This window comes from Episyrphus balteatus, chromosome 3 (assembly GCF_945859705.1).
Source record: "Episyrphus balteatus chromosome 3, idEpiBalt1.1, whole genome shotgun sequence".
Taxonomy (NCBI): Eukaryota; Metazoa; Arthropoda; class Insecta; order Diptera; family Syrphidae; genus Episyrphus; species Episyrphus balteatus.
In genome coordinates, this window is record NC_079136.1 from 117,160,969 (window position 1) to 117,177,505 (window position 16,537).

Genomic DNA, 16,537 nt, shown 5'->3' on the forward strand with positions numbered 1-16,537 from the left:
TTTTTTTTTTTGTTGTTTTTATTTTGAAACAAAAAAGAAAACGCGACAGAATATGCACACGTTTTCTTTCCAGATGATTTATTGTAATCACAGTTTCCACTCACTTTACAAAACTTACAATATTCAAGCATATTATATACATATATTTTCTTTTGAAACAAGAAGGAAAAGGAATCTGCCTTAAGAGGAAAATAAAATATATGGTCTCGTCTGCAGAGAAAGAAGGATATGAGTGTGGTATTTCTGGAACATCTTAGCCATTAATTTATTTTTTTTTTTTCTGTCGTCATAGAAGTCGTTGTTGGCGCTCTCGTCTAAGAATGAATAACAGTTAATGTGCATTTTGTCGGCTGTGGTGGCACAAAAAGGACATTTTTACAAATGTAGTCAAAGTCGCATGTTAACATAATTCATTGTTTCCTTAAGCTGGATAAATTGCGTTACCCTTTTTTAAACTAGGAAGTTCCTATTGGCCAACCATATGATGATTTTTTGGCCAGAAAAATGGGTTAATTACTTCCTAATTGATGGTCGGTTAAAAATAAAATTCAAAAAGGATATTCGTAGTTTTTCAGTAATATTCACAATTTTTTTTATTATTTAATTTTTTTTTTTTTTTTTTTCGTTTTGATTTTGTTATAATTACAAATGTGTACAGTTTTTCGTTTAAATATAATTTTTAATAAAAAAAAGGATGAACAAAAAAATTTAAAGGACATCCTTGGCTTTGTCTTAGCGTTGCTGTTAAAAAAATATATAAATTGAACACTTATGATTGACAAACACTTTTTTTGAATTTTAAATTCATCATCTTATTTTTAAGCCACAGGATATAAAGTCCTTACAATTATTTTTTTTTGTTTGTTATTGTTTATAAATATAATTAAATTGTTACAGAAAGCATGCAAACTTAAAAGCTACAAAAAAAAATTAATTTTAAATAAAAAAGAAAGGAATCAAAGGTTTAATTTTGTTGGGTACCAAAGTATTTCATGCAAGGTCCCATATAACCTCATTTTTTGTTTCTTTTCTCTTTTTTTACCCCTATAAATACAGGATAGCCCTGCAAATCCTTTTAAAGGGTATTTTTTTTTTATATGAACAAAAAAAAAAAAAAATTCTACCATCCATTAGAGGTACGTCTCTCGGCACCTGGCGCAGCCGATCCAGAGAAACGTGGCGATGAATTAGATGAAGATGGCATACATAGAGCCGCAACCTCATTTGCTTGCATTGTATGAATGGCAACAAGGAGTTTCTTACGTGCACCAAATGCCGTAATGCCCATTTGAATAAGGTCGTCTTCAGTCAGTGTTGTGAACATTTCCAAATCAATTTCGTTCGTAACGAAGGTTTCTGTGGAATTAGAAGAACAAAAAAAAATGAGGTTAACGGAGATAATTAAGTCTAGACAGAAAGTTGATTGTTTTCTTTAGAAATTGTGATTTTGAGAATAAGAGTGTTCATCTTGTAGTGGGTCAGTTCAAAAGTTTTGATGCGATACCTACTTTAAGAAAGCAAAGTTACCAAGTTGAATAAACACCTTATTTTTAACCTACAAAAAAATTTCCTGGACTTTTGAGAAAAAAGTATTTATTTTCCATGTCATCAGAAATACAGCCATTTTTATACAAGATGAATATTATTTTTTTTTAAAGGATGATTAAAATTATTGAAATACTTAAAAATTCAAATTGGTTTTATAAAGACGATGTCACACTCAAATTTTTATAAGTTTGAGTTTTCATTTATCAGTAAGAAAAATTATTTATAGATAACTTAACAATGATTTCTGTTTTAATTTCCCGCCAGCTATTGAAAAATCGGGAGAAAAAAATTATAATTTAAGTACATTTTTTATGAACAATAATTTAAAAAAACAGTTGTTTTCAGGGTTCATTTTAATATCATTTAAATTTTAATATTTCAATTAAATTATTGGTAACGACAATATACTTTAAACGTTGTATCACATTATCACCTCAAAATTCTGGAAATTATGGACTAACAACTGATTTTAGGAGTTAAAGAAAGAACTAAATATTCTTCGAAAGGAAAATGTGGTTTTTAAGAAAAAATCGTTCTTTTTCGCAAAAAAAATGAAGGCCTGAAAAAAAAAATAATTCTCAAAAAGAATTTAAAATAAATTCACTTAATAGAGTCTAAGTTGTTTAGGTACATTTTTAAAAACTTTTTATGTACTTATAGGTAAACGTAAACGGAAAAAAAATTGAAAGGAATTTCTTTTATTAAGGGGTTATATCTAGTTGTAAGTGCAAAAAAAAACCTTCTTTTTTGTGGATTTTAAACATAAAGAATACATATCCATATAGCAAATTTAATGTTTTAAAATAATTCGATGTGTATTTAAAAAAATATAGGGTTCCGTTATTTTTGTAGTAGATCTCCTAGACGACCTCCAAAAAAAAGGTGTCTGGCGGTGAGCAAAATTTCTCCGAAACGGCTAAAGTAATCGGCTTGAAATTTTTACACAATTTTCTTAGATACTTTTGTCAGGTAATGAACGAAAGAAAAAGGTTTTTGACAATAATTCGATTTTTTAAGCCACTTTAAAGTGTAAATTTTCGTGAAAAACAACGATTTTTTTCTTTGGGAAGCCGCGATTTTGTCAAAAATCAACATTTTGACTATTCCTTTGTTCATTACCTGCATTCGTCTATCCTGAAAATGAATCTTTTGGTTTTTTTTAAATTTTAAGTGACTTGGTTGAGAGATATCTTGCTCACCGCCAGACACCTTTTTTTCGGAGGTCGTCTAGGAACTAGGAGATCTACTACAAAAATAACGGAACCCAATATTTTTTTAAATACACGACGAATTATTTTAATATACATTAAATTTGCTATATGGATATGTATTCTTTATGTTTATATAATTTAATGCCTCTTCCCAAAAAAAACAACAAAAAGAAGGTTTTTTGCACTTACAACTAGATATAACCCCTTAAGGTGCATTATTTGAGTAAAAAAATTGTCAGTTTTTCAAAAAAAAACTTATTTTTGACAAATAATTTTTTTTAAAAGTTCGTATGCCATTTTGAAGCAATTTATTAAGAAATATCTTAAATTCAAAATTTCAAAAAAAAAAAAAAACAATGTCCTGCTGTCGAAAATTAATTTTTCAAATAAGAGAAAAACATTTAAAATTTTTTTTATGAATCAAAAAATTATTTTTTTTTTTTTCAAAAGTTTATTTTTAATTTATAGGTATATTAAAACTCATATAAAAATAAATGTTTTTGTTAAAAAATTTCTTTGCAATTAAGTTAGTCGTTCGGGAGAAAACCGATTTAAAAACTAGAAGCTAAAGACCAATTAAAATCGAATCCAAGGGAATTTTTGAACCGATTTTGGAAAAGTTAAATTTTCTGAAAAACAGATGCAACGATTTTGTTAAAAAAAGTCATATCTTAGTTCTTTTAAAAGATCTAGGTACATAGCTTTATAAAAAATTTTTTCGTATATCTTTATTAACGGTATACCTTTCATAAAACCTTTTTTTTTTTTTTTGTTAAAATCTAATTTTCCTTCAAATTGTATCTACTTTTTTATATACCTACAATTTTTAAGAAATAGATTTTTGAATTTTTATTTTTGAACAATTAAGTTTTCGATTTTTTTTTATATTTGAAATTGAGTAGATATTGGTTAATAATACAAAATGACTTCCAAATTTTATTTTTTTTTTTTTTCAAAAAATAAATTTTAAAGAACTAGTTTTTTAAAAAACCGCTTAAAGATTTTGAAATATTTTTCTAAAAATGCATCATTTTTTTGATTTTTTTTCGTATCAAGAGGTAAAATATAACTAAAACCCATGTGAAAAACTTGATACACTGATGAAATTCGGCATGAACAAAGGATCCATAAGGTTCTAAATAAATTTTTTGGTGAAAAGGTATTTTTTTTAAGGGGTTTAAGCTGACATAAATTTTGAAAATTTTTTAAACTTTTTAGAAAAGTTTCGTTTGTTATAAGAACTAAGAATCTATGGAGTTTACAAAATTATCTTGAGTGAAAGGGTGTTTTTTTTTTTAGATTCAGAATAAGTACATAACTATCACAAAAATTTATGAAAAAAATGTTACCCCAATGAAAATTGGAAGGAATGTTTCATGTATAACATCACCAAGAATCTAAGCAGCCTTTAAAAATATTTTAGGCGAAAGATTGTTTTTTTTTCCGAAATAAGGAAAATTTGGATTAATCCAATAAAATCAATCATATACCTAAATGGTACCGCTAAAAAAAAAAAATCTTAAAAAAGTGTGTCACCCTAATGAAACTTGGTAAAAACGTTGCATTTAAGATAAAAAACAAGAATAAAAAGTTCTCATAAAATAATTTTTGTTGAAAGGGTGTTTTTTTTTCAAAAAGTAAGTAAATTCAGCAATCGGTCCCAAATAAGCCAATAATTCATTTTATTTTTTGTTCCGATATCAAATTAAAAGTTTGCACTTAAGTTTTTAGACGTTATTTAGGAATCTTTGGCTTTTTGGGACCAATTGCAGAATTTACTGTCTCTTCGAAAAAAAAAACACCCTTTTACTAAAAATTATTTTTATGAAAACAATTTAATCTTGATTTCTATTCCATATCATAAGAGGCCAATTTGAAAACCGTTAACAGTACAAAATCAAAGAATATGACCTAATAATCTGGCTAGAAGAACACTCTGATGCTAGATAATACAAGAACACCCAAAAAAATTAAAAGTATAAAAACATATAAGTTTGTTTTAGCAATAATGTCATACTTATGTAATGTTCCAATCCGAGAGTAGTCAATAGAGAATGCATATTCTTATGCTGGGACATTTGTATACGGCGATTTAATGGTGTTGAATCAATCATTCCAGTTGTTGCACCAAGGCAATAAGGAGAGATTGGTATTCCTCCAGTTGCAGCAGCAGCAGCACCAATTGCTGCGTTTGCATTATTATTGGAATTGTTATTATTTCCGCCATTTCCATTCCTTCCTCCTCCTCCATCAGCACCAGCACCACCACCTACACTCGCACCACCAGCACCAGCATTTGGAGCAACACCACATCCACTACTGCGATTCCATGCATTATTGTCGTCACCCGTTTCCAACGGTGCCGGCGATGTGCGACTCAGTGCCAAGCCAATCCAGTTGGCATTTGGTGTACGGAGCTCACCGCTAATCGGTGCTCGTTCCATAGCCTTGAAGCCCATAATACGCTTCATATCAAAGTCAAAGACACGTTGCTATATTTTTGAAAGAATACAAATAAAATTTCGGAATCAAAAAAGATGATTTTAACTCACTCTTAGATCAAAATGTTGATTCCGATAAATCTCACTCCCAGGTCCAAATCCAACTGCTCCACCAACGCCTCCAGCTCCTCCAAGCCCCAACAATACACCATCGCTTGACCGTCGTCCTCCGCGACAACCAGCTTCACTACTATAAGTCGAATCTGGTGAATATGGGCCATGACTTTGGCCACCTTGTCCCTGTCCCGAATACGGTGGATAGGCTTGCTCCAATGAAGTAGTGCTACTACTAAAACTCTGATATCCACTCGTATTGTGACTATTCGCATTAGCATTTGTCGCATTCGTGTTAGTCTGACTGCCCCGAGAAGTGTTCAAAGTATTCCTCGGTGAGATACAGTTAACCGGAGTAGATGGCGACACTTGCAAGTAATTGTTGTTATTATTCGGCTGATTACGATGGAAGCTATTGTTATGAGCTTGGAGATACTTTTGAGTTGGAGCACAAATTCCCGTGGGAGTGCCATGGTATTTATTAGCGGCATAGTTGTTCATGTTTTGAGTCATGGTATTGTTGTTGTTGTTGTTGTTATTGAAAGCATTTGCATTCATTTGTGGTGAAACTGTCGATGACGAAGCCTTGGCAACATTGGTCGGTGTTAATGGACTGTCTGGATAGCTGGCCAAGAGCGACGTCAATGATCGACGATAAGCTGTTTCGACTTCTTGGTCTTTTGGTGAGAAATATAACAATGGAATTTCGGGTTTTACGAGTAGAGTTTTTAGGCGTAGAATTTCGTGACGAGCTTCGTAGATTTTATCTTAGGAAAGAAAAGTTTGATTTATTTCTATTTTTGGAGACTTCCTGTAAGGCTTACCAATAAATTTCTCTACACCTTTTATAATGATAGCCATTGTACTTTGTCGTTGTTTTTGTCTTAGAGATATGAAAACTCCATATTTGGTACTAAGGCTCATTATTTCCATTGCATCATTTTGATTGTCAGGAAAGTCAAATATCAAAGCGATTGGAAGGTTTCCCTTAAAAAAAAAAAAAAAAAAAAAAAAACAAACAAAAAACAAATTCACATCAAACTTATTTAGTTTTGAGTGAAAATTTAAAAAAAATTACCACCAATTGCTGTCTAGCTTTATAGACTCCACCAATAGTTCCAGTTATAACAACTTGAGATCTTCTAATTGGTTTAACATTAGCATCGCAAAGTTCGGGAAATCTTATCTGTTAAAATAATTGTTGTCATTTAGAAGACAGTGGTTTTTATGATATAATTCTACACAGTTTTTAAGACATATAGGATTGACAAATTTTATTTAAAAGACGAGAGGGAAACAAACTGACACAATCACAAAACAGACGAACAAGTTGATGAAAACCTCAGTTTTGGTACGCTCCATAATGGTCACTAGATTTCCATTGTTTTTGCCTTTGACAATTTCATGATGTTGTGGAGAGATTTCTAGTTGCATTTGAACTAACATTTCACCCTGAAAAAAAAAAATTATTGCAAATTTGTCAGAAATGTTAAAATCATGTTTTGATGTGATTTTGTAAAAAAAAATTGTAAAACAGTAACGAGTAGTGTAAATGGCTACAAAACATTATAATTTTTTTGTAGACTTGAAGGTCAGCATTTGATAAAGGCTTCACTACAAATTTTATACAAAAGGTAATTTTACCAACCCTCTTTCTTATGTAACTTCTAAATAACATCTGCTCAGCTAAATTAAACTTTTTTTTTTGTTACAGAAACCAAGGTATAGGTGTCAAAATTTGAAAGCGATTGGCAAAGAACTTTTGGAGATTTGCTATTTAAAGCAAATAAACATGAGATATAAGATTTCTCGAAATAGAAAAGAGATATTTAAGAGATTTAAACGGATTTAGAAAGAAACCGTTTAGAAATCGTTAAAAATTTATTTAAAACAAATAGGTAACCAAACGTTAAAAAATAATCTCGAAAACTGGTAAAAAGATGCATTTTCGATTTTCTAACGGGATTATCTTAAGAACGTGATGTAATAGAATTGTTCTGACAGATTCGATCTCAGCACCCAAAAAACCTATAAAAAAGTATATCTTGGTGTCTGTAACAAAAACCTTGTTGACCAGTGTAATTGAAGTTGAAGACATTATAAGAGGCCAGCCAGAAGCTTGCTGATTCTTGGAGTATATTGAAATCTTGGAAATGCAACCCAAACTGGTGTGCAATAATTATAAATTTAAACCGCTATAACTCGAGAGAAGAGCGTTACGAAAAAAAACCTCCAAGTTTGTTGTCTAAGAATTACCTCAGGAATGCATAGTTCTCGGCTGTGGCGGTGATTGTGGAACACCTTGTGCATACTGATGCACGCGGTCCACAGAGTAGCCTTTGGTGCTTTTTGGCAGCAATAAATATTAACATGATTATACTTTATAACGAATAGTTAGGAAGTTAAAGGATAATACAAAACAGGCACCATTTTTTTTTCTTCATAACTTAATTTTAAAATACTGTTCTACCGAAATAGTACAACATATTTCATAGAGAGACCGATATATCATGTTATTGAGAGTTTATTTTGGAACTTTGATTTTCTAGAAAAAAATTACCCATTTTTACAAAACTAAAATTAAATAAAACTAACCTACCTAACCTAACCTACAAAATTAAGAAATTCAGAAAACATGGTTTTTCTTCCTTAACTTACAGGCTTTTCTTTTTGGATTTTCGAAAGCATTTATAAATAAATATTTTATAGTTTGTTGTCTCACTTTCGTATTTGTATAGCAGAATATAATATATGTATTCCATTTAAACTTTTTGTTTTGATCTCTAAATGTCGGAATAAATAACTAAATAATAAAAAAATTGTTTTTTTTAATTATGTGTTTTATAGTTATAGCAAGTGCTTATTCGTTATTAATTTTAAAATATACGGTCTTGAACAAAAAAGTGTTTAACAATTTCAATCTAATACAAAAATATTGCTTTTCAAACAAAACTACTACCACCCACATTTTTGATTAAAAAAAAAATGTTTGTTTTTTTTCCTAATGTTCGAAATTATTAAAATTTTTTTTCAGTCGATAGTCGATTTACATAAAAAATATATACATAGTTGAATTTGGAAATAAATATTTTTTAATAAATACGAGTATATTATTTAAAGAACATGTGCTGCATGAGCTGTTATAAAATCGAACTCAATGTGAAAAATAAGTACATTTTTGATGTTATTGAATTTATTTAGTCCAGATTCGTTACTAAACAACATGTGTTATACATCGTTCAAAATTTCTGAATTTTAATTAAAAAAATAAAAATCGATTGAACTTTGACGAAGATGGAATTTTTGAAATTTTTAAAGGCAGGAAAAAATAGCGGGCAAACTTGTGCCACAAAATTTGATATAGGTACATACCTATATTTGTTTTCAGAATAAATATTCTAATTTTTATGACTATTACTGTCATTCAATAAAGAATCGTTTACAAAATTGAGCTTTTGTTTGCTTGCATTTTTAATAGTTTTATTTCTACAAAGTAATTTATTTAGCTAATTGATAATGTAAAAGACGTAAAAATTAAAATTATTGAAAAATCAAAAAAATTATTTTTTTTTTTTTTTCATTAAAAAAAAACTCAAGATAACTTGAAACATAAGAAACATAAAATAAAAAATAAAAATAACAATATTGCTATGATAAAAAAAAAAAAAACAATAAAGAAATAGATTTTTACATTTTTCTAAATATTTTTGATTATCAACAATTTTCACCCATAACTTTTTTCGATAGCTTCGATACTTTGGGAGAAATTTTAAAAACCCCGCTTAATCCTTTTATTTATAAAAATTTTTTAATTATATGCATTTATTTTTCGAGGAAAATTCTTCAAGTTAAAACCCCAACCTATACGATATAGGAACTCGAGATAACAATTTTACGTGACATTATGTTGATGGAGAATGCCTAAAAAGTGGGTCCGGCAATTCTGTCTGTGTGTCTGTCTCTATCTGGAGCTGCAGCCTAAACGAGTGAAGTGATTTTCTTCAAACTTGGTATTTAGCAGTTTTGGGTGATTCCCTAGAGGGGAAATTGGAATTTTATTTTTATAACCAAAACTGACGGTACCTACCATATAACGGAAATAGAAAAGTTAATTTTTTTTTCAAAAACGGCTCTAACGATATTGATTAAAATGTTTGTGTGAACTATACACATAAGAGCCAACTTTTGAAATACAAAAATATTTTTTTTACCGTTATTAACGGTACCTGTCATAGAACGGTTTTTTTTGATTATGAATAACTCGTACAAGACTAATCCGCTATCAACGAAAATTTTTATACAAGAGCGTTTAGGTAAAAGTAATATTAAAATTTAAGAAAATTTTCAAAAAAAAGGTTTGACGAAAAATCTTTAAATTTCTTTTTTCTGTGTAAATAAATTATTTCTTCAAAATGGCATAGGTAATAACTTTTTTTTTGAAAAATATTTGAAAATTTTTATTTATAAAAAATTATTTTTTTAAAAAACGGCTCCTACGATTTTCGAATTTTTTTTTCTAAAAATACCTTTTTATACAAGAAATAAAATGGCATACTTGGTTTTTTGTAAAAGATCATTTAAAACGGGTTTTAATTAATTATAAAAAACAGATTTAATTTTTTATACTACCTACTTTTGAAAGTTCTTCAAAATATCAAATTTTAAATTTCTTGAATAAAAACAAAAAGCTTTAACATTAGAGTTATTTTAAGCATAAGAGCAAGTACGTGGGACCCCAGTCGTGCAATTTATTTATTTTTAACTTACCGCATGTTTTCCACAAGTACAATTAATCAAAAGCTGAGTAGCTTCCTGCACTTTATCAGCATCTTTTTCAGATCCTTTAACCAAAACTAAAGAAGAATGCAATTTTGGTCTTGATGAAAAAATGACCTAAACATACAAAAAATTAGAATTATTATATTCTATTATTTTTTGTTTTCATTTATTTATTTACCTGAACATTAAATTTAATTTCAACCTCCTTTATATATGGAGTATCATGATCCGGAATAGGTTCACCTTCAGCTCTAATTGGCAATTCAAAGGACATCAATAATGGCGTTGATAAACGCACTAATGCCCTAGCACGTTCAACTCCCTCCAAACTACCGCACAACGACACCTGATTACTTTTCTCCGTTGGATTCGATCGATTCGAATCGGGAAAGTGTATATGGGTGGCAGTGTCCTCCATAATACGTTTAATATTGTTACCACCACGTCCAATGATGTACGAATGATCGGTATAGGAGACGTCCATTTTCATTATAACTCGAGAACCCTTAAAAAAAAAAAAACAAATACAACACAAACATGTAAATTAACCCTTTCAACCGCAAATTAACATCGCTGAATTTTATAAATATAAAGATATACGTACCCTCGAGTCGAGGTTTGCCAGGATTCGTTCTTTTGCCCGATTAACATCGTCCGGTTTGCCAACTATGCGAACATGGGGATCTGGAAAAAAATAAAATAAAATGTAAAAGAAGGATATGCACAGGATTGTGGCTATTTATTGTGTGAAAAGGATACTTTTTATGTCAAACGAATTGTTGACTTCTGAAAAAAAAAATAATAATTAAGCCATGAAACTTACCCTTTTTGCTCTTGGCTCCAATTTTGAGTCTACATGGCCAACTGATATAAGTCTCAGTTGTTTTCATGACCTTCAAAGAAATATAATTTAAAAAATAATTATATTATTTTTAAATTTAAGCAATTTTTCAAAATAGATTAAAAAAAAAAAATCCTTACGCTTTCAAAAAAATACTCAGCGCTATTTAGTCCTTCAATGTTACTCTCAACTAAATAAAACAAAAAATAAAGAACATTGTTTGCATTTTATAAAAATATTTCAATTTTAATCATCATATACCTTTTATCATATTCTCAAGCTTATGACGGTCAACTTTAAAACGTTCCGTATGCAAGTCCTCAGGATTGGATACTCCAAGTCTTACGGCTATTGCTCGTATGTCACTCCAGCCGCTATCTGCTGACGATATCTCACTCTGAGTCTCGCTTGGGGCATCACTTGTTGTAGCTGCTGTCGCATACAGCAGCTTGTTAAATTGTAAAGCTGATGCCATCATTTCGACAAATTGGGGCTATGTTTTGATGTAAATTCAATTCACGATATGAAAATCAATCAAATTTCTAAAGCAAAACCTTGAAGGGTTCTCGTTTTGATTTTTGTTTTTTGTTACAGAATCACGTGTAATGTGTGTGTTGAAGATGATAAGTTTGATAATTGATTGATGGCTAGAAAATCAAGAGAAAATTGTTATTATTAGTTCAAATAATATTAAATTTAACTAGAGCTAAAATCACAAAAAACTTCAAAATTCGAAAATTTTTCATTAGGTACATAACGAAATTTTGATTAATGGTTCAGAAACAGAGTTTTTTGCATTTTAATTATTTATTTTTATTTGCTGTTGCATTGAAATGTTGGCAATATGAATTCAAACATGTTATCTTTATATTCTATTTGGAAAAATAACTTTCAACAAACAGAAAAATGATAAATGAATTTTTGAAAAAGTATAAAAACAATATAATAAAAATTGTTTAAATTGTTAAAGCTTTTCAAGTAAAAATGGGAAAAAATTAATTTAAATTTAATGTTATAAGAAAAAATATTCAAAATTTTCAGCAATTTTTTAAATAAATAATAATTATTTATGATAAGAAGCTAAAGTACAAAATGTCAAAACATTTTTTTAAAGTGTTTTTTTTTTACAAAAAAAAAAATTTCTTGCTCAAAGAAAAATTCAAAATCTTTCGAATCCTCCCAGTTTTAAAATTTTTTAAATTGTCTGATCGTAGGCAGAGAAAACAAGATAGGTACTTTTTAAGGAAATGTTATACCTAAAAATATGGCCGTTATTGTAAAGATACAAAATATTAACTATTTTTATTATTTGCCAAATTTGTGTCTTTATTATGATAGCAAGCTGAATTTTTATATAACTTTTTATTAGAAAATTTAACTATCAAAATAAATTCTTTTAAAAAATTTACAAATAAATCAAATTTTTAAAGTTTTAACTAAAAAGTTTATTTTTATGTTCCGGATACATTTTTTATCTTTTAGCATGATGGACAAAAAATTATATTCGGCTAAAATTTGATGAAATACGGACTTTAAAACTTTTTTTGGTCTTATTTAAAAAGACTCCTTTTAACATGTGGTAATAAAAAAAAAACATTGACATTATTAAGTAAGAAAATATCTTAAAAAAAAACCAATGAATTTTCGAAAATGTAAAAAATAAGTTGAAATATTGTAAAAATGATTTATTAATAAATTTTTTTTGGTCAAAAATGGTTAAGTCATGAGCGTTAGGTTTTTTATTTTAAATACTACCATATTTTAACAAAATTTACAAAAGATTCATTAAAAAACATAATAACAAAAAGCCGGATTTTACCGGATTTTACTTTTATTAATAGTATTCTACGTGAATTATGAAATTTGTTCTTCAAAAAGAATAAGTCCCTTCTATAATAAGTAGTTACCTACTATAATAAGTCCGCGATATATTTCGACTAAAATTACATTTAAGTCGCTGATGATGATATCTCACCGATACCAAAACAATTGTTAGAAACTTTGTTTTTCCTAATTTTGATAATATATTTACTACTTAAAACATAAATGAGTTTTTATGATTTTTTATTGATAACATCGAAGATGCATTTGTGTTTTATTACCAATAAAATAAATTATTTACTTCAAATACAAACATTTTGCATGAAAAAAAAAAATCAATTCAAATGAAACATTTTCTTATTGAAAAATAAATTGCAAATAAAAAATAATTTCTACTGCAAAATAAACTAACATTATTTTTAGTGAAAAATATTTTTTTTAATGAAAAATATTTTTCTTTTGCAAAAATAGTCCTGTTTTTTCTACAACTAAGTAGCTTCTCATTTTTTTATTTTATTCGCAAAACAATAAAAAATTACACAAGTAAGTATTTGTATTGTATTTATTTTTCGAATAAAAAACACACAAAAATGAGTAGCTACTCAGTTGTAGAAAAAACAGGGCTAATATTATTTTTTAATTTGTCGTAATGCAAATTATTTTTACAGCAATTTTTTCTTCTTCTTATTTCTAAATGTAATTGCAAACGAAAAAAAAAGCATTGGAAATAAAAATAATTTGTAATACAAAAGAAATTTATTAAAATTAAAAATTTTCTGTGTTGAAAAAAAAAAAATTCTAAGCAATAGTGTGCATTTAATATTTTTTTTAATATTCGTCGAATTTCTTACAATTTTGATTATTTTGCCTTATACTAACTTCAGTATTATTTTGTGTACTTGAAATAGCAAATTTATGGTCAAATAGCCAAAATTGTAAGAAATTTGACGAATAATGAGAAAAAATACTTGAAGCACAAATTTTGCATTAGAAAATTTCTAATTTGCAATAACTTTTTATTCAAAGCAAAATATTTTAACTGCAATAAAGTTTTTTTTTCAATGCAAATATTTTTTTTAATGCAAATCTTTTCAGTTGTAACAAATATAATTCTTTATTCTTTTTTGTTTCTGTTGTGAAAATATTTTTTTTTTTTAGTCAAACTTAATTTAAAGTTACAGTTAAAAAAAATTAGGATTGCAAAAATTTTTTTATTGATTTCACTACTCAAAACTATGTAGTTGTCAAATTCCGAAAATGACAGAGAATAATACGTATTACATCACATTTTTGGGATAATTTTTTGATGATATTTTTTTGTTTAAAAAAATTTTAATTTATTTCATTTTTTTCAGTGGCCACTTCAGAAATATGCCAAGGCTTTTAAGGATAATGATCCAACTTTCTCTTTTTAACAACTTAACAGATACAAAAAATATATAACTAGTCACTAAATGTCTTTTAACTTTAAATATATCATGCGAGTAATAGGAACAGAAATAGAAACATGAAGCTTCCATTTTATTTTATTTACCACAATTTATTCAAATAAATTAATTCTATTTAAAAATTTTAATTTGTAATAAATTCCAAAAAAAAAAAGAACACTAAAAAAAGTCTTTTTTAACACAATAGAAGCTAATTTTACTTAATTAGGTAAGTTGTATTAATTTTCTTTTTTTTTAATTTATCAACACACTTTTTTAATTTCTATTTCACTAAAATAAAAAAAAAATTTTGGATTTCTTTTTTAATTTTTACCTATTTTCATATTTTTTTGCACCAAATTAGTTCATTTAATTATATTTTTTATTCTTTTTTATCAAACGGAAAATCAATTGAAATTTAAACGAAAAAAAAAATCAATAAACTCAATTTCAAAAATCCAAATCAAGACCAATTAGTCAATTATTCAAGATAATGTCCGTCTGTCTTGTTGAATACTCAAAATTGAACTAATAAATTAGATATTCATGATGACGGTACAATTTTAACGGACTTTTTTCTGAGTTCAATGACCGTTTTATCTTCTGAAAAACATCAAGAAACAATTTTCAATAAAACAACAACAAAACATTTTTTCAAAGTGCTGCAATAAAAAGGTCAACGACCCTAACAAAAAGCTTTAAGAAAATGTTACGAGATTCGTTATAAGAGATAGAGAGAGAAAGAATTTGAAACACAAATAAGAAAGAGAGAGAGAAAAAGAAGAATAAATTGTCTTCTTAAAATGTTGCTAAGCTAATGTATACATAAAAACAAGTGTATTTGTTGATATACACATGTTGTTGCAGGGAAATTATTCTTGAAGAATGAAAATAAGCTTTTATTTTCTTTTTTTTTCAGAATGATGGAGAGTGACAAGGACTGATATAGGAACAACAAATAAAATCCACAAATGAGAATTAACAACATTTGGCACAAAAAAAAATAAATAAACAAGTTAAAGATCTCAATATGTTTTTTTTTAAGCATTTACATACACACCTTTAAATATTCACTCGATCACACTTAAAATGGCCGATGGAATAAAATATTATTTACAAAATGAATTCACAATATTTTTTTGATCAACAAAAAAAAAATATTCCCCGTCCAAAAAAAAAATTTAATATTTACAGTAAATGAATTTATTTTTTTTATGTGTAGATTATTTATACAAAAAAACACGCGACAAACAAAATATTAATTAAATGGTTATTATTTGAATAAAAATTGAGTGGGAACAAGAGTGTTTAATTCTTTTCCCAAAAATATGAGAACGAAGTCAAAATGCAAAAAAAAAAATTATGAACGACACAAAGAAGAAAACTACGAAAAAATAATTATTTTCTTTAATCGTCGAAGAAACAAAATTTCTAATTGAAAATTAGAAAGAAATAATAAATAAACCACGAAATAAAATAAAAGTTTGTGTTGATGCTCTTTATATTTGTTTTATATTGTTTTTTTTTTAAGTTTATTTTTTTTTTTTTAAACTAAGCGACAGAGTGACCTGTGTTGTAGACCGGAGCGTAATTGTGTTCGAGCTGAACTAGAGCTTTATGAAAGCAATTGCATTGAAATAAAAATGACATATAACGGAAAAATTAACATTCAAATTTTTTATATTGCTGAATTTATTCTTCTGAAAAATTTTACGAAATTTCTACAGTCTTGTGAGAAAGTGATGCAACGTACGAAATAACGTTTGGTTAAGAAATTAAAATTAAATTGTAGGTAGATACAAACATATCGTAGCTTTCAAGGCAAAGTGGTATAAGTCGAAATTTGTCATTTTTGATTTAAACTGATTTAAAAAAAACGCAAATTGTCTGTGTAATCGGCGTTTTTCTACTTCTTCTAGTTCCCATGTTATGATAAAGTGCCGATGTTAATTTTCACAAATATCCCTGTCATTTTGTATATATTAATGGCATTTCTTTAGCTATGCCGTTATCGTAGATAGGATTGAAAATGTCACATAAAAAAAAGAACAACCCGGTAAGATTTTTTCATCATTTCGGCTTTTTTGTCGTATTATACTGTTCGTAAGTCCGGTTCTGTAACTGAGTTAAAAAGATGAATTTAAATAAGTTTTTGTTTATGTTTTTCGTTTATGCTAGAAAAATCGCATTTTTTGTATCTTTTTCGTTATTAAATAAATAAAATTGACTTAAAATAATATAATGTTTTTATATTTTTAGTTTTGTCTCTTAATAACGTGTAAAACGGCAATGTTTCCATAGAATGAGAAAAAATAACAATTTCGAAAATAGTTTAATTTTTTCGAAAAACGGCAT

General features: G+C 27.5%; 1 protein-coding gene across 2 annotated transcripts; it reads right to left on the reverse strand.

Moving 5' to 3' along the window:
- Positions 1-615: 615 nt before the first annotated feature.
- Positions 616-15,792, reverse strand: LOC129916104 (protein bicaudal C). 2 transcript variants are annotated; one of them, XM_055995891.1, is made up of 14 exons: positions 15,243-15,792; positions 11,489-11,581; positions 11,196-11,427; positions 11,075-11,124; positions 10,917-10,986; positions 10,698-10,777; positions 10,272-10,598; positions 10,082-10,207; positions 6,656-6,766; positions 6,393-6,500; positions 6,139-6,301; positions 5,312-6,081; positions 4,777-5,251; positions 616-1,356 (listed from the first exon to the last, which is right to left on the reverse strand). In XM_055995891.1, exons 3-14 carry the CDS (start codon positions 11,410-11,412, stop codon positions 1,121-1,123), a joined length of 2,733 nt encoding a protein of 910 aa, XP_055851866.1. In that variant the 5' UTR covers positions 11,413-11,427; positions 11,489-11,581; positions 15,243-15,792; the 3' UTR covers positions 616-1,120. The 2 variants fall into 2 exon arrangements, with proteins under 2 accessions (XP_055851866.1, XP_055851865.1); XM_055995890.1 differs by having other exon boundaries at positions 11,196-11,581.
- Between the last annotated feature and the right edge of the window lie 745 nt (positions 15,793-16,537).